The 20,491-nt window shown below is 23.8% G+C and overlaps 2 protein-coding genes across 2 annotated transcripts; one reads left to right on the top strand and one right to left on the bottom strand.

Annotated features, from left to right (window-relative positions):
- Positions 1–3,315: 3,315 nt before the first annotated feature.
- On the bottom strand, positions 3,316–4,589 carry BCIN_11g03800 (hypothetical protein). Its single transcript, XM_024695986.1, has 2 exons — positions 4,269–4,589; positions 3,316–4,214 (listed from the first exon to the last, which is right to left on the bottom strand). Exons 1-2 carry the CDS (start codon positions 4,497–4,499, stop codon positions 3,462–3,464), a joined length of 984 nt encoding a protein of 327 aa, XP_024551788.1. The 5' UTR covers positions 4,500–4,589; the 3' UTR covers positions 3,316–3,461.
- Positions 4,590–6,083: 1,494 nt separating this feature from the next.
- BCIN_11g03790 (hypothetical protein) lies at positions 6,084–7,419 on the top strand. The gene is made up of 2 exons (XM_024695985.1): positions 6,084–6,743; positions 6,798–7,419. Exons 1-2 carry the CDS (start codon positions 6,160–6,162, stop codon positions 6,976–6,978), a joined length of 765 nt encoding a protein of 254 aa, XP_024551787.1. The 5' UTR covers positions 6,084–6,159; the 3' UTR covers positions 6,979–7,419.
- Positions 7,420–20,491: the final 13,072 nt, after the last annotated feature.

Here is a 20,491-nt window from a genome sequence, read left to right as displayed (position 1 = left end):
TGCTTAAATCAATTACTATAACTTAATTTATTAAATTTGAATTAATAAATCAATATAGAATTAGTAAAAGTGATCTTTTCAATTTAGATAATATAAATAAAAAAGTTTAAAGATAAGCTTTTTTAAAGAGAGGTAATATTATAAGTTTATTTATATTTAGAATAAATCTTATAGAATAATAAATAAGCTAATAATCTGTTTATACATAATTAGATTTAAATGATTTATTATAACAAAATAATAATAATAAAATTGAATAAGAATGTAATCAAAGCTGCTTTATTAATATATAAGAATCTATATATAAAGAACCTTTCAGAAAATTATAGTTCTATAGTTTTAAATTCTAAGAATGAAATGAACCTTGTTTATTCAGCTCTTCAAGGCATATCGTCATACTGTATCGATGTTCCGTAACAATTATAATAAATCCCATTTCTTATTTAAATTTTTATTATTTATTCTAATTTCTAGGATCTTTCTAATATATTGAATTACTAAGAATTATAATGCGTTTCTGAAGTACTAATACTCCTTAATATTCTATTATATGTGTTTATATTATATGACGTGGTATACTAAATGCCGTTGTAATACTTTACCGCTACATCATATGATATAGAATATATTATATGATAGGAAAATCGAATAAATCTAATCTATATATTTATATAATTCGATTAATAATCGGATTTAATACAAATAAACTTCTTAAACTAAAGATTGGAATTAACTTTTCGGATTCAAGAAATCCATTAAGACCCTATTGATTAGAACAGGCTTTATAAGATATAAAGATTTAAATTAATCAGATCAATACTATAAAAACGCTTTTTTCAATAAATAATAAAAGTATTAAAGATTTTATTACACTAACGAAGCGTCCACTTCGTCGATCGCGGATTCTGCCATCATATGGGACTGGTCCCTTGTGTTGATATGATTCTGTGCCGAGTTCCATATGAACTTGGAAATCCCAGAAGGTTGAGATGTTGCAAATTCAACGAACCAAGTCGGAGATACGGCAGAAGATCCAGGCGTTGGAACACATCATTTACGGACATCTTCGGATTCCCTGGCTCCACCATAGTACAACCATTACTCTATCTCGAAAGTATTCGCGGCGTTCAATATAGTTAAAGGTAACATGGTACTAATATTTCTGTAATTATAATCATTTTATCATGATATGAAAATGGTTTGACAAGATTGAGATATTGGGGACCGATAACTGTATGACTCCGATCCGATAGCTTCAACATATCTCAATACTATGGTAGCTTCTTGTAGAGCAATCCTTGCATCCGCAATGTATACTATAGCTTCCGGCAACTTAGAGGCACTAACAGTTAGAAAGATGAGGGGCACTTTTGACCATAGCTTATCACATCTTTCTGGCCCACTGACATTCAAGCTTAAAGTGGATGTGCCTTCATAGATTAAATGAGCTTACAAGATCGGCAAAGTTTGACAGCTCTGCAGCCAAGATTTTTAGATCACATATCTGTGCGTTGTTTGATCTTACTCTCAAAACAAGGCGCAGTCGAGATATTTTTGAGGCATTGATGTTCCGCTCAAAAACGCTATCCAAATTGGAAATCAAATATCCCGGCATTCTAATACCGAGACAGATTTATAAACACGACTTATTAAATGCACTACGTATAACCTCCACTTTTTGAAAACTCCACCAGACGATCGATTAAGGAAGCAGACTAAAAGGATACTTTAATCGAACGCGGAAACAGCGGCGGGGCCCCGGAAGAAGTTATATTTTCTTCTGAACAACCTATAACCCTGAAATCGGCTTGTCCGGAGCTAGCACAAAGACTCATTTGGCCAGACTTGGGTCCATTAAACTACAATACTAGATTAGAGACAAGATAAGGAAAATAAGGGAAAAGATGCATCCTTGAATGATTGAGCGTTTTAGGTAGTATGCATATGTGAGACTCTAAAATGTCGCAATGCCAATATTGGAAATGTCGAGACAAAGAATAGTTGATTTTAGAATAAGCTCTTTTAGTTCTAGGTGATCGGCGATCTGACGCCTTGTTTTAGAACCTTCTCGTTGCGTGGGTTTCCTAAATAGTCATCCCATCTTATCATGTTTAGGTGAGTTCTAGCGTTGGTGAAATTAATCTATGGCTGTATGCTCACAGCCGAAAGAAATGACCAAGTAAGAGGTGTCTAAGTAAGAGGTGTTTAGATAAGAAATGTTTGAGTAAGAAATGCCAAAGTAAGAGGTATCAGAAGAAAAGTTGTCAATCAAGGAAGGTGGCTAGCAGGCAGCAAGGGTATACCCCGCGAAAGCTAGCCTCATAGTATACACTAACTTGAAGCTCGGGCCGCATCTCATCTGATCGCAACAAGGCGTCGATCATTTAAAAGGGGAGAAAAGACTAGGTTGAGCACGAGGGCTTATTGAGGAGGCTAATGAGCGAGGAACGACAATAAACGTACGTCAATTAAGTAGCAGATGATAATGTGATGACACTAGAATCATGCACCAGCACGGCGCGGCACGGATCACATACGCTTTACTCCATCACATTCCGGATCTATATTCTATGCTTTCTCTTCTGGCCTCATCCATCTTCACCCTTACCCATGTTCATCGTAATAACGTAAGAGGCGCCAAAGTAATAAATAAGAGAGGCCAAAATAAAAGGTACACAAATAAGGGTTGTCGATCAAGGGAGTTAATCGATAAGGAGAGTTAGTCTCATGGTACGTGATATTTTAAAGTTGCATCCCGTACGGCCTGTGGTAAAATTTCAACACAAGACAAACTAATTAATGGTTGATTCGAAGGATTCGACGAAGCCCAAGCGATGTGTGACGCGCCACATCAGGGAATTTGCGATACACAGATGCAGAATATGAACTTCTTCAAGAGACGAATCATTATGAGCTTGTCTGTACTTAGTATTTAGATTTTTTATAAAGATAACACTTACTTCATACTTATGGCCTTGATCAATGGATTCTTTCAGGTTGTTAGTAACTAACAGGTATTAAGGTAGATAATATAATTGTATTAATCAACGTAAGCAAGTTTGAGTCTTGAGATTGATATTGATGCTCTAGTTAAGTATACAGCACTTTATATGATATTTGTGTGCCTAAATATACCATGTTCTTGATACTGACGTGTAATGTCCTTTTCTACCAAATAGTAGTCGTCCTTGACAAAGAAATTTCTCACCTCGCATTGGAACCATCGTGATTTGGCCTGCCATATCTATGATATGTCAATGATAGGAAATTATTGGCCTTACTACATGACATCGAGGATGTCGGAAAAGACTTTTTTGGTACAGGTACTTCTTTATATTTTTATAAGGGATTGAGAAATTATCAGAGTCATTGTTTGCAGCGGCCTTCTATCCCTCTCAGATCTAACTCTATATCAATTCGAAAATTCGATCCAACCATTCAATTGTCATTGTATAGGCCTTCTAGGGGGAACGTTCCTCAAAATATCTCGTCTGGCTAAACCTTTTTGGAAACTCATAAGTTGGTGATTGCGTGAATGATGTTGTTGCATTCAAGAATCGATCCCTTAAAAACTCCGGCAATCGTGGCATGCGTGGTGGCTTAGTTGATAATGATGTTGAATCTTCTAGCTCATGCTCATATATAGTGGAATGTGATACAGATGAGTTTGCGTCAACAGAGGATCGAAGGAGGGAAACATCCAGGATAGGATCAGGTGAAGCTCGTTTAGAATATTCCAATTCATCTTCTGGAATCATCATCGCGGAAGGGAGATGCTTAGATGGGTCATCTAAGTTTCCACTAGGTGATCCAAGAACAAGGGGAGATATATCATGCGGTTGCTCAATGTTTGTATGACTTGGTGAATCTAGCTTTTTTCCAAAACTAGAACATTCAAATTCCTCCCCCCCCGGCATTATTGAAGTAGGGGCTGTGTCTTTCATCAATTCATTGAAATCCTCGACTGATAATCCTGGAGCAAGAGGAGACGTTTCATGCGATAGTTCGGTCTTCTCATGATGTTGTGGTGACGATTTAAATCTGTATTCTGCATCCGAACTGTTGGTCTTTGCCTTTTTGCGCTTCAAGGAGATGTCAGGAATTTTATTTCGTCTCCTTTTCCCAGTGTATACATCTTCGTTGATTGGAGTTGCACTACTTTCTTTCACCTCAAAATCTTCCGGAGAATACTTGATTGAGTTGCTCGATTTATTCTGAGGTTAGTTAGACTACTGAATTATCTATGAACGTACGGAATGCGTACTCACTATTTCCATCATTGAAGGTGGCCAGAATTCATCATCCCTTGATCTATAGGTACAATATTGTTGAGAAATAGGATCGAACAAAATCAAGGCTACGTCTATCTTTGCCACCCTTCGCAATTGCTCTGCTTTCTTGAGCAATCCATTTTGTCGGATTTCAGATGACTTTCGAGCTCTTATACGATCTTGAGACGCTTCGAATTTTCGTAACTCGAGAATATTCTGATCAGACATTTCGTCAAAAATGATCGTACTTTGAGAGTTAACTGACTAAAATGTAAGAGATATGGTTTATGAATTTTTGATAATTGAGCTTGTTTAATCTTGAGAGACATCTGTAAGTCATATAGTCTGTTTTAAGAGCAGTACGATTTAAGAGCCTTTCTATTGAAGTTCATATAAGCGTAAAAGTGATTATTGAATATAAGGCTATCGGAATTCATTCTCTCGAAATGAGTCATACATTTCATTCAAACTGCCGGGATACATCAATAAATACAACACAATACAAGAGTGAGTCTTTTTACCGCTCCTGACGCGGACTCTAACTCAAGAAACATGATTTATCCTTGAAACAAGTTAATTGCATATGGCCTGCATGCATCAATAATTCATCACGATACGTTTTACTTTAACCTTCGACCAATAGACCATCACAATAATACTAAGCAAATTCAGGCTTATTTTCATATATTGCTAGGACGTATGATACTAAAGGATTGTGTTGAATTCTTTTTTTAGCAAGATCTTAATTTGTCACGATCTTTATTATCAGTAACACTAAAGACTAAAATTGAAATCAAGAATTGTTAAAGAACTAGCCACCAAAGCCTGTATCCATCGTCGTCCAATTTTCAAACATGGTCTCTCTTTAACTTCTTCAGAACTCGATCGTTTGTGTCTACCTCTTCCGCTAGTCTTTTCGAATCGTTTAATTTCCACTGTGTCAGTTGCAAAGATTCGAGAACTTTTTTTCAATTTTTATTGTACAAAGATATCTTGTTAGCCAAAGAATTGATAATATGCTGATTATGAATAATTTCGGCCTGATTTTGCATGACTTGATGATGTAATTTGTTGGTTTCGCCTCGTAATATATCGTTAGATGTTGTTATCGCAGATGTGACATCTAAAACGTGGGCTTGCAAACACGTATAATCTCCCGCCATCTTCTTCAAACGCTCTTGCAAATTTCTCAACTCTTGAGAGGATTCCAAAGGTTTCGTTTGTTCAATTTTGAGATGGCATTGTACATGTAGCCGAGCAGATATCTCAAGTGTCCGAATTCTCTCACTCTCATATAGGTGTCTCTGCGTCGAATCGTATTCACGAAGATGCGATTCTTGATCTTGAAGCTTCGACTCAAGGTATTTGATTCGTTCATTGGCGACTTCGAGTTGCCCTTTGTATGATCTGTGGATTTCCGCGTCATGTTTGAACAGGGCAAAGTGACTTTCGGGGCTAAGGTATACGTTCTGAGAGGAGGTTAATTCAAACATTTGTTAAGGCATCTATGATTTTCACTTGCTCTTTAAACAATTTCGTGGTTCATACTTATTATTGCAGGATCAAGGTACAAAAACCATATGCTTGTATCATCCAAACGGATTCTAGCTTCTATATTAATTTTCATAATGCAAATCCAATTATGAAACCAAAACAGGCAAAGATCCCTCTAGAAAGTAGAAAGAGTTGAAAGGGTGAAAAGAATCGCCATTTCCCTTTTGTATCTGTCCCTGTCCTTGCACGTATTCCTAACTTCTCTTCCTGTTGTTCATGTTCCTGCTTCTATCCATGCCCATGTCTCCCCAGACTCTCGGGATTATCCAAAGTATATAAAGAGGAGTAGTTGATTATACTGCATATCGTAGTACTTCTTAACATTACATTAAGCATGGAATCTTTTCATGGGGATTGGCTGAACATTGCGGCGTCTGCTACTTCAGAGCAGACCCCATTCAATCAGAACAACGGGCCCATTCAATCATACAACTTCAATCAGCTACATAACAATGGAAATGAGAATAGCCATGCTTTGAGCCTCGATCAAATATCGAGCGATTTGCCACAAGCAAACCTGTCGAGTTTCCAGCACCTCAACGGAACAACCTTCCATCCCCATGACACCAGTTTCAACCCACATTCCCATCTCTCTGCATCATCCACATTCAACTCTCGTCCGTTAATGCCACCCCCAATCTCAGATCCTTCGACAATTTCTCGTCAACAGAAGCGTACGCATAGCTCCTTCCAATTCGATATCCCAAACAAGGACGTTGAAAAACAGAAGGATCACGAGAACACACCACACTTTTTCGGTGTAGAAGATAAGCAGCACCAGAATCAGTATGATAATCAGTCATACTCTGATTTGAAATCCGAGCTCCTGCAAATAATAAGCAAATTGAAGGAAGAGTTTGATACCGAGAAAAGAATGAGGATGGCCATTCAGCGTCAATTAGAGAATATCAAGTATGAGTAAGTGCAATTTCCACCACAACTGTTAAATCGAAGACTAACTCCTGGAATTAGATCGGACACTTATATTACATCCATCCTGTCATTTAGTGAGAAATGCGGGGAATTCTTGACGACTTTCCCACGGCAGATGAAGGAAGCCAAAGCTGCTTTTGATGATAAAGTGAGTATTTTGGATAGGAAGATAGCAGAGGTCGAATTACTCAAACAACAACTACAAACTGGTATTATATGAGCTGGATTACATTAGTTATTCTCAACTCAAATTACAAAGCTCCTATTGTTATTTTTCAAATCCAATCATTTGTATGTGATGATTCAACAATACCCCAGAATGCCAACCAAACAGCTTCGGCTTCTGTAATCTTGTCATTGCAATCCTTCAAAGTGCTTCTGATCAGCAAAATTGAATCCACCAACTCGTCTAGCAAAGCCATAAAAGCATCCCATTCTCGTCGATAATATATAACATTTCGATACATGATTTGTTTCTCTCGTATCAAGTGTGTAACTGTGTTTGAATTTGAGATACTCTCAAATTCGTCCACTTTATTAACAGGATCTTTCAAAAAGAAGTTGTCTTTAAAAGGATTCTTATCTTGATTATGAATACTTGAGCAGGGGCGTGAGTTGGAAAACGGAATCGAATTTAAATCCGATGCTTTTTGCTGACTCATTATGGAAATTGACCCGACCTAGATTGGACTTTTCTTAAATTGAACATTGCATGAAGAGAATATTAGATTAGGAACCCCACGTTTTACACGTCTGCTTATAGAAAATAATTCTCGAATGCTGACTAATTATTGAACACCCTTGAAGGAGAGGCACGAAATTTGTGAGGCGTTTGCTGCAAGGGTACGGGGCTAGCGGAATGCAGGGCTGTGAGGATGATCCCAAGCAATAATGGAGAAATCCTTGTAATAGATGGACACATCCGTTTCCGCGAAATGCTCAGCGACGTTGTTTTGATAACCTGGCAATGATTGAATTTATACAACTGAATGACAAGGCAAGCGCCCTCATGGGGACATTTAATTAAAATCGATTCTAGTACACCTCTTATTTTGGCTTTGGAGATCACCACACTCAAGCTACATATAAAAATGTTTAAACAATAACGTAGTTTAACACTGAGTGGGCTATATCACTAAGTAGACTACTTTCACCTCAATTTACATCTCCAAATATAAATTATTCAATAACTATTAAATCAATTAATTAAAACTATTAAAAATCTAATAATTTAGGATTTATTATATTGTTTTAATAGATTCTTATATTATAATCTGTTTTTCTATATTTATTACAATATCAATCTCTTATTAAAATAATATATTAAAAGTCTTTTATTTAATAAATACTTCTCCATAATATAATTAGGTTTTTTATATATATTAATATTTATTTAATATTTCATTTATTATTCGAAATATACAATTCTTTATATTCAAGAATATATTTTTATAAATTAATCTTTTTATATTTTGAATTAAAATAAATATAATTTCAAATATAAATATAAAAAGATTTGATCAATAATAAGTTATTCGAAATTTAATTAATATTAATTGAAAAAGAACTTCAATTAGATTATAAAGAATTTAAGAAATTTATCAATTTAAATCAAAAAAGGGGGGGATAGATATATAAATTTGAATATCTAATTTTAAAAATATAATTTCAAAATTAAATAGAATTAGATTTATTTTTTGAAATTTTGATTTTATATTTTAAAAGATAATTAATTTTTTATATATAACGTAACTTATGGTGAACCGGGTCATATGGGGAACCGGGTCAGGTACCTTTACACCAAAATTTGTATGTAAAGGTACTTAGAGCGACTTTTTATATCTCTATGGATATTAAAGATAATTTTAATTTTTTTGATAATTAGGCTTAATATCTAATAAAAATGTAATATTAAAGTTACAGAACACTTTTTAGTAATATTGTTCTTGAATTAATATGATTTTAAAAATTCCCATAGTAATTTTTGTTAGGCAAAACCGAAAATTTGAAAGAAACTTTAATATCTCTATTAAAAAAGATTATATCTCTATAGAATTTTGTTATATTAAATATTTATATTGAATATATTATACTTCAAAATATCGAAACTATATCTCTAATATTTATAGAGTTATAAAAAATCGCTCTAAGTACCTTTACATACAAATTTTGGTGTAAAGGTACCTGACCCGGTTCCCCATATGACCCGGTTCACCATAAGTTACGTTACCTTTAAAAACTATGAAGAATTTAATCTTTGAAATATTTTTAATATATATTTTGATAAATTCATTGATTTGATTATTATATAAATATTTAAATAATTAAAATAGTCAATATCAATTAATTAAATTAAATAACTTAAATATAATAATAAATATAATAATAAATATAAGTATATAATATCATTCTTTTTATAATATATTTGAAAAGCTATTAATTTATAACTTTCATATTTATTTAATACTAATATTCAATATTTACTCTTTTTTTGATTCTTAATATATTTATCAAAATATTTTAATTATTTTAAATCTATTTTATTATTTATTCATTTATTAAATATAAATTTAATAATCTATTTTATATAAAAATTCATTTTAATATATCAATTAGAAAAATGAATTTATTCTTGAATTATTAAAAATACATAAATAGTTTTACCCTTTTTATTTTCATATATTATTATTTTAATTCATTCTCGATTATCTAATTGTATTGATTTACTTCTATTATATTTCTCAATACTAATAACGATTATTACTATATATATAATCCCTATTATAAAACCTGTTTTATTGAAATTATAGAAATCTCTATTCAAAATATTATATTTTATTTATGTATTCATAATTAATCGAAATCATTCTTTAATAAACTTAAAATATTTATAAAGAATTTTTTTAAAATTCTAAATACAATTAAAATATATCTTTAATTTGATTCAATATTTTACAAATCAATACACCTAAAGCTTTCTAATACATTTCACACTTCTTAATTTAAAAACATAATTCGTTATATTTTCGATATTCTTAAATCTAAATAGAAAACCTTTCAAATATATATTAAAAATATATTAAATAATTATTTTCTCTTTTAATTTCATAATCTTATAATAATTCACTTGAATCTTTATATACGAAATTAAATTGTTCATTTTATAATTGATTATTATATAAGGTATATTATATAATCAAACAATCTATTAAATGCTTAGTTTTTTATTTTTCTGAAGAGCTTCAATAGTTAAAAGTAAATGTACTTCTTTATTTATAGATTCTATAATAAATAATTAATAAAATGTATAATGAATATGAAGAGTATAGATTAAGGTGAAAGTAGTCCATTCAGTGATATAGTTTATTCGATGTTAAACTATATTATATGTTTTCAATGAGGTTTGTATAATTCAATCTATTATTAGTATTAGGAGTATATGCCAAAACCGTTTGTTTGTTTTAAATCAAATAAAAACAAAAGTTTAGGAAACGAGAAATCATTTATAAAGATTAGTCTTATTACGTTTATTAGGTTTTACGGCAAACTATTCTCATACCCCTCAAATGTCATTTAATTACTTTCATACCCTAAAATTTGAAAAAAAATTACTCTCATACCCCTTAAATTCTATAATAGAATCTATTGTAGAATTTAGCCTAAAATTATAGAATCTAGTTATTTTAGGTTAGATTTTGAAAGCATAAATTCTAATATTATATAAATTATTTAAACTTCAATTAACAATATTATAAAAATATCTAGAAACAGTATTAGAAAAAGAATAGATTCAATAATCAATTAGTCTAATAAAAACTCCAATCTTGTTTATATCTAAAAAAAAGAATTTTTCAAATTATATATAGATTATAAAAATTTGAACAAAATAATAATAAAAAATCGATATCCATTATTATTAATTAATGAAATATTTGTTAGAGTCAATGCAAGGTGACGATTAGCGTATAATAGGATCCAGGAGAATATAAGACTTTTCATTGATTCCTTTAATCCTTTTTAAAGTAAAGCTATATATAATATGAAAACTTTATATTGAATAAATGATCGGTTCGATATCAATCCTATATCAACGTTTTATAATAAAACCCTTTCCTTCAAAGTTTTCATTTCCGAAAGTTATAAACACTATAAAGAATTCAAAAGCTTTAAAGTTTATTTAATAAATTCTCTTTATTATATCAATATACTTTCAAAGTTTTATTAAATCCTATAACAATAAGTCTATTACAATATCTATATTTTTATTTTATAAAATTCAATTTCTTTATAATTCTAAAAGTTATATTATAATATAAGAATATTAAAAGCTAAACCTTTTAAAATTTTTAAAATCTTTAAAATTTGAAAATTTGAAAAAAATGACTATTTCCTTTTTTTTATTCTATTAATATTAATTTACTTTTAATAAAATAATAATTTGTATTCAATAAAACTACCTCCCCATTTTAGATTTTTGTTTTTGAAAACTATAAAAACTTGAAAATCTGAAAAATTAGAAATCGATAGCATTTTACTAATATAGAATTAATTGGGTACAAAAATCCAGAAAATCTTATAAAATCCTATAAAATGTGAAGCTTCATTGGTTTTCTATTGAATTCTCGAAATCCAAAAGAAATCCTGAAATCCTATAAAATCCTATAAAATATAAAACTCCACTAGCTTTCTATTGAATCTTCGAAATCTAAAAGAAATCTTGAAATCCTATAAAATCCTATAAAATATAAAGAATACTTGAAAGGTTTGGAATCTTATAAAATAATCTATTTGTATTCCCGAATAAACGATTTTAATATAAACACTGTTTTGTCTTTTACTAAATACAAACTATTTGATATAATATTAACTATTTGTAATTAACTTCTATCAATGAATCCTAATTAACTATATAATAACTAGCTAAACTCTTCCCTATATAAAAAGGTTTAAACATTATATAAAAACATTATTATTTCGATAATAGAATTTAAATATATTACTAATATCTCACAAGCACTATTTAAAATAAAATTCGCTTTTTAAAAGAGAAATTCTTTTTTTCAATATTTTCTTTTCCTTTTTTAACTTTTATTCAATTATTCTATTTCATTTCAAGAGGATATCAAAGGTATATCATAAAAATATTTTATAAATATTTCTAAAGAATTCGATTTATAAAAACTTTCTTTCTTAATATTCTTTCAATTCAATCTTATAAAAATAAAAGATATCTTAAGATTTGAATATTATCGCTTATATGCCAATAATGTATTATAGGCATATTACAATTTAAAAGAGTTTTAAAGCTTTCAAAGCTTTTTAAAGTTATTCTCGAAAACTAATTAATAACTTACTTTAAAAGAATTGAATAAAAAAAATTATTAAAATCAATATAAAATAATGATTAATATATAATAGGATTTAAAAGAATATAAGACTTTTTATTAATTCCTTCAATCCTTTTTAGAGTGAAGCTATATATAATGTGAAAACTCTATATCGGATAAATGGTTGGCCCGATGTCGATCCTACATCGACGTTCCGTAACAATATTAAATCAATTAATATATATAAAGGTTTTTATTAAATTTAGTATTAAAAATATTTATTATTATATTCAAATCAAATCTAAAAATAAATGAAAAACAGCTATTCAAATATAATATAGATTATTCGAATATTATATAATACTATTCGAATTAATTAATACTTTAATTATATTTCAATTATATATTAATTAAATTTTATTTGAATTATTGAATGATTTTGTAATAATAGATTTGAATAATATTCTGATATACTTCAAAAATAAGAAAGATTATTATAAATATATCAAAAAGGTATTGAAAAGGTTTCAATAATATAAATTATTTATTCTTTTCGAATTATATATTAAAAAGAGATTTCTAAATATAATTGATTTTTTTAAAATAATTTGATTTATATTAATTCTATTTATATTCATTACGCTCTTGTATATATTATATAGCAAATCTATTTGATATAATATGATATTGAATATTACTATATAATATAGTTTTTTCAATCTCTGAAATACTTTTATATAAGGTAGATCCTATATTTTAAAGAAAATAGTTGAAATCAAATAGTATAGAATTTATAGAAATCCAAATGAATGTTAATATTATTATATAAATGATTAATTTGTAATATAGATAATATAAAGGATAATATTTGTAAAATGAATTTTAAAAATGATATAAAGATTGGATAGAGATTATATTTAAGATTGTATATTGAGAAGTTTTTAAATTTGTATAAAATCAGTTTATTTTTTATAATTTTTAGATTTGATAAATAAAAGGAGGTTTTAGCTATATTAAAGTTTTTATTAAAATTATTTTGAAGGATAAATTGAATGAATATGTTGATATCACCATGGGGATGGTGAAGTCAATATAGTATTATGATTCACACTATTGTAATATTGCTTAGAATTCTAAAAACTAGAATTACGAAATGTATTATTATAATATCGAAAGGCACTAGCACAAACACTAGTACAGTTATATAATCCCTATCCCAATATTAACAATTCTCTAAAATTGTTAGTAATATATTCTTCTAATTAATTCCTTAAATTCCTTTATATAACTATCTTTCTTTCTAGTTTTATATTTCCTTTGTTATATCTTTTAATTTCTATTAATCTATTTTATAATCTTAATTATAATAATATTATTATTAATTAGATTCTTGAATACTTAATATAATTTTAATTTAATTATTGTATTTACAAAATTAAATTCTTTATTAATCCATTTGATTTTTATAATCTTTTATTTCTTATATACTTCCCGAATCGCTATAATATTAATCATTAATCTCTTTTTATTAATAATATTAAACTTTATAAAATAATTATAAAATGATTTAGAATTGATATATATAACTAATAATATTTTATATATTAAAAAGATCTTATCAACTATGTTTTTGATTATTATATTAATATCAAATCCTAAAACCATTCTATAGAATTCTAAAGTCAATATATTTTTAATAATTCTTTTATACTTAATTAATAACTAATAAATGATATTAGCTTTATTATACTTGTTTATTAATATAATGATATATTTTATTTGAGAGAATAAATCTTTATTATTAATAAAATAAATATTAATAAATACAATCAATTTGAGAGAATCTATATGAAGTAATATAAATTGCAATCCTTTTTCTGAATTATCGATTTATTATTGAATATATTTATTAAAGATATTAGTATTCTTTTTTTTTAGATTAATTATTTATATAGTAAAGAAAAGATCGAAAATTGTTTTTGATTAATATATAATTGCAATATATATTTTACAAATATATTGTATAATATACTAATCCTTTATTATTACTGACTTTCTCAGTTTTCTATAGATTCTATATATATTAAAAGATTCTGTTTTGATAAATCATAAATTCTCATATTGCTTTTATTAATTAAAATAGATTGATTTATTTTTGTATTAAATAATTAGATCTTTATTAAATTTGAATAATATACTTGATATTAGTGTTTCATATTCTTTTATTATAAATTTTGTATTCTTAAATTCAATTTGTTTATAATTTGCAAACTCTTTATTAATAATAATAAAAATATCATTTATTTGAAATTCTATAATATTAAATACTATATTATCTTTAATTGTATATAAAAGATATAAATTATATATTAATTATATCATTTTAAAAATATCAATATAATACTTATAATAGATATTGAATTAATAATTGTCCACTTCCAGAATACTATATAATAATTATATAATTTATAAAATAAAGTTTTCAAAAATATTCATTTTTATTAATAATTGTATATAAAATTTTCAAATTAAATTAAATATTGATTATATATATACTTAAATAATATCACAAATACTTATAATTATTTTGTTTTTAAATAGCATTACTATTACAAATAATATAATATATTAATTAATATATTATATAATAAATAATTATATTAAAACAGTATTCTTTTTTAAATCCTTTTATATTTGTATAACTAATCGAGATTTTGGGAATACTTTATTGGTTTTTTCATTTTTAATTTTATTAATAAATCATAAATTAAATATTTTTATATTCTCGAATATATTTATAAATTTGAGAAATCGAAATATATTATTCTCTATTAATCTATTAACCTCCTTTTATTTTAATTCAATAAAAATTGTAAATATTAAAAGTATAGTAAATACTATATAGCATTCAATATATTCGATATTATCAATTTCATTTTTATCTAAAAGATAGAATATTAAATTCAATAATATTTTGTATTCTTTATTTTTATTAGAAAAAAATATTTATATATTTACATAAGTTTATAATAATTATATTGATAGAATTCTAATTTATAAAAGATTATAATCTTATAAACTATTAGTTTTATTTGAAAAGGATTCTTTAATATTAAAAGAAGGCTATATAATTTCACAAATTTTTTATAAAATTATATTATTAGGATTTTCTTATAAAATAGTTCTTTTATCTTTTTATTATATAGATTTGATATATTTAAATTCTCTTTAAAATCGATTCTGCTTTTTTTTGATATAAGATTTAACCTGAATAATATAAAACTTTATTGATTTATTTAATAACTTTATAATATATATTTAATTTCTAATATCTAATAAATAATATAATCCTATTTAATCCTTATATTCTCTTTATATTTAGATCTTCAAATTGATAAATAAATTATATAAAGTTATTATAAATAATTTATTATATTGATTTAAAATATTTAAAACTTATTATATAATTTATAATTTATTAATCTCATTTATTACTTTTCTAATTGCAAATTGTTATTATAAAATTATAAATATTAATAAATCAAAATCGACTATTCGAGAATATACTTTAAAAATTAGAAATATTAAAATCAATTCATTTGATTCTATAATATTATTTATTATTTTTATAATTATTTATAATATTATTTTTTTTATTGTTAAATTTTTTAACTCACTAATAATAATAATATATATATATTTAATAATTATATAATATTATTCAATTATATTAATTAATCAAAAAATTTTAATTGAAATATTTTTTATCTTTATTAATATAATCATTATATATTAAATAAACTTTTTATTAATAAAATTCTTTTCAATATTATATATAATATAATTCAATAAATTAATATAAATATCTATTCAATATTTTTTAAATATATTAAATATATATTTTACATTGATATTTATTAATTATTATATTATTTGAAATCATATACCTTTATCAATAATATATAGAATTGAATTAATATCGATATATATTATATCCACTATAATGAAATAATTGAAATCGATATTATTTTTTAAATTGAATTTGAATTGATTAGAGGATTTACTATATTTCTAATAATATTAATAAAATTTAATAAATTTATTGATTTCTTATTGTAAAATACTACTATAATTAGCTTTTTGTAGTATTTGTAAGAGTTTATAGATTAATGAATAATTAAAGCAATAATATAAATAATATAATTCTATATTAATAAAATAATATTCATTATTACTAATAATTTATTATACAAATTATTATATATTTATATACTACAAAAGTATTATATATTTATTTCAACAAATATATAAAAAGCTTCTTCCTATTTTATTTATTATTATTATATCGATAATATTATTATAATATATATCAAATTTGTTTATATCTTTAAATAATAATAAAAATAATATTTTTATATTTATTATATGGAATTCAATAATTCCCAATAATAAATCGAAATGAAATAAGTCTATTGATTTAGTTTTGTCAATTCCAAATATTATATTAGTAATTCCCGTTTTGCTTTTATTTAATAATATATTTTTAATAATCATTTTATATATTATATATTATTTATAGTCAATTATAAATCATTTTGTAATAGCTATATTAATAATAATATCTTGAAATTCTTTTATATTATATTTACTAATATAGATCATTTCTTTTTTATAAATTCGATATATTAAAATATATTTAAAGATTTTATTATTCAAATTTATTATAATTTCTTTACCATTTATAAATTTAATATAAATAATAAAATTTGAATATAATTCTTATATAAATAATTCTTATAATTCAAATTATATAAAATAGATTATTATTTTGTTATTAATATCCAAATCGATATTATTATTATTATTTTAATTAAATTCTTTATATTCAATAAGAAATTACTTAAAGCTTTTATTAAAATTATTTCTATTTTTAAATTACTTTTTATATTTACTCTTTAATTCATTACACTCCTTTTTATTATATCAAATTAATTAATAATCCTTTTTTTTATAAACGAAATACTTCTTCTTTATTTATAATTTGAATAAATAATAATCATTATATTTAAAACCTTTTTGATTATATTTTTTTCAATTATATTAATATTTATAATCAATATAGAATATTATAATTTTATTTATATAAAATTACTTTTATATTATTATAATTAATTAAATTTTTTTAAAAAGATTTGATATATTTTTTATAAAATGAAAGCAAATAATAGAATATATTAATATTGAAATATATATATTAATAATCTTTTGATAAAATAATTTATCAATTCTTATTATCAAATTAAATCCCTTATATAAATAATAAAGCTTTATTATTATCAATTATAAATAATAATTAATCGATTTATTAATATTATTTAATTCTATTATAATATTTTTGAATATAATATCTTTCTATTATTATATAAGATTACATTTATACTTTAAATCTTCAAATATGATTTTTATTATTTAATAAATCCTTTTTATTATATTAAATATATTCTTTAAATTTATATAATAGAAATCAAATACAATCTCAATAAACATCATAAAGAATACTTTTAATAATAAATATTCAAATAAATCAATTTATTAATAATTATTAATAAATATCAAATATTTATAAATAAAATTATTATTCTATTTATTATACTTATTAACTTTTTTATAAAACTTTATAAGATTTTCCAATAACTATTCAATATTAATAACTCTTTATAATATTTTAAATAAATCATTCTAAATACTATTATTATATTCGAAATTATCTTTATTATATCCTTTTTCATTTCCTCTATCACTATTACCTTTATTATTATTATTAAAACCACTATTATTATTATTTAATTCTTTATTTAAATATTCATTTCAATATATACATTAATATATATACTATTGATTCAAATTATATTAATTATAATATTATTTCCATTATTAAAGTGATTATTATAATAATTGATTATTATAATAAAAAAATAATACTTTTAAAAGTTATTCAAAATTGATTCAAAATGATTCTAATAATGGATTAATAAATTCTTGAAATATCGAAAATGATAATGGTTTTTTAGGATTATAATATTCATATATAATTGATTTATTTTCTAATACAAATTTTAAAAGTTATAAAAATGTCTTTAATTATAAAGATATTTTTAATTATAATTTTATTAATATCTTATATTCAATATTAATACTTTTATCTTTATCAATTTTTTCTAATTGTTATAATATAAAAAATAATTATAATAAAATATATATATTGAATCCTAAAAAACCAATATACAAATTCTTTATTCAAAATATTTCAAGATTTTTAAATAATATATATAGTTTTTCAATTACAATTTTCTATTATATACTTTTCAATCGAAATACAAATTCCTTTTCAAAAATCACTTCAATAATCTTTTTAAATGTTTATATTTTATAAAGTAATCAATATATATCAATTAAAGCTTTATATATTAATTGAATTATATATTCTTTTAATTTATTAATATATACTTTATATTAGTATAATTTGTATTTGAACTTATATAAAATACATATACTAATTTATAAAAAATATACTAATATAAATCTATTAAATACAAAATAATAATCTAATTACAACTTTTGATTATAATATTTCTAATATTAATATTTAAAAGCTTTATATTTAATAAAATCTCTAATCTCTTTTGTATTTATATTTTGTATATTAATAAAATAATCTATTCATTTTTATAATAACTTCTTATACTTTTTAATTATAATAACTAATATTATTTTTGATTCAATATTTGAAATAGGATTTTCAAGGATATCTTTTTTTATTTAAAAGAACTCTAAAAAAATTTCTATTATTTTATAAATAATAAATAAATAATAATAAAGGAATTAATAATATAAATATAAATAGAATATAATTTTACAAAAAGTTTATAAAATTATATTATATATAATATTATTAAATTTGAATTGATATTATTGATTTCTACTTTTTTAATATATATTACAAAAAAGAATCGAATATAGATTAAAATTAATATAAGAATTACTATTATATTATTATCGATTCTTATTTACATAAAAGTAAATATCAAATTATAATAAATTGATATAAAAGCTTATATCTCTTTAAAGAAATATCAATCTTAATTACAAATATATATTACATTTGAAATTAAAATATTAAATTCCTAATCTATAATATCATTAATCAATATTGATATCATTATAGGGATAATGAAGTCAATATAGTACTATAGTTTATATTGTTGTAATATTGCTTAGGGTTCTAAAAGCTAGGATTACGAAACGTATTGCTGTAATGCCGAAAGGCGCTAGCGCAAGCGCTAGCACGGTCACATGATCCCTATCCCGACAGAATAAATGAAAGAGATTTAAGAAAAGATAGAATAATTGAAAATAGAATATATGGATATATATGATTTCATTTTATTAAAAAAACAAATTTGAAATTAAATAATATTTATATTAAAACTTTTTAAATAAATATAATAAAATAAATAATAGTAATAAAATTAAAATCAAATTCCTTTTAATTTTATAATACTAAATTGTATAATAAGGCAGAATATATTTTATATAGTATATAAATGAAATCTTCTTTCAGATTTTATAAAAGTATATAATAATAATGAATTCAAATATAATAATAAAAAGTATAATTTCCTAAATAAGAAATTGTAAATATTTTATAAATTTTATAGTAAAATTGGAATTTATTTAAATAAATATAAAATAATATATTCTATAATGTTTTAAGACTTTATATTATCGATAGATAGCTATAACGTCATAGGATCCTTGTCTCACATTTAATGAACTCACAATAACCTGAATAATTGGTAATACTAGTTAAGACATGTTAACCCATTAATAACCCTATTTCAATTTTAAATTCTTTAACATTTTTAAAACCTATACTTTCCTTTATATTATTCTTTTTACTTCCATTTAATAATCTTTATTTAATCAAATCTATTCAATCAAACCTACTCAATATAACTTTCTTAAATAACAAATTCAAAAACTATTTAAAGTTTTATATATTATATAAGGATATAATAAATACTAAGCTTAAGGAAATAGACTATAATGATTTCAATATATTTTAATATAAAGCCTAATTATTTATAAGAATCATTATTAATTGATATGTATAAACTAGACTTATTTATTTTATAAAGCTATATAAATACAATCTTCACAAGCTATAATATATATATATATAAGAAGTCAGACTTATAATTATAAATCATTTTATATAAGATAAATTGATAAGTCAAATATTATATACAAGGAAGATAAATATTCTTTCTCAAAAGATTATAAATTTAAAAGAGAAAAAGAATAATCCAAAAATGAAAATAACAACTATTTTTAATAATAATATAT

Source organism: Botrytis cinerea, chromosome 11 (genome assembly GCF_000143535.2).
Source record: "Botrytis cinerea B05.10 chromosome 11, complete sequence".
Lineage (NCBI taxonomy): Eukaryota > Fungi > Ascomycota > Leotiomycetes > Helotiales > Sclerotiniaceae > Botrytis > Botrytis cinerea.
The sequence above is the reverse complement of the archived record's forward strand: the minus strand, read 5'-3'. Positions and strand labels throughout refer to the sequence as shown.

What these genes read in the sequence shown, in the direction of transcription:
- BCIN_11g03800 (XM_024695986.1), bottom strand. Translation starts at nt 4,499, where the DNA reads ATGTCTGATCAGAATATTCTCGAGTTACGAAAATTCGAAGCGTCTCAA. An exon ending in CACCTTCAATGATGGAAATA is followed by an intron (nt 4,215 to 4,268) that starts GTGAGTACGCAT and finishes AACTAACCTCAG; the next exon opens with AATAAATCGAGCAACTCAAT.
- BCIN_11g03790 (XM_024695985.1), top strand. Translation starts at nt 6,160, where the DNA reads ATGGAATCTTTTCATGGGGATTGGCTGAACATTGCGGCGTCTGCTACT. An exon ending in TTAGAGAATATCAAGTATGA is followed by an intron (nt 6,744 to 6,797) that starts GTAAGTGCAATT and finishes TCCTGGAATTAG; the next exon opens with ATCGGACACTTATATTACAT.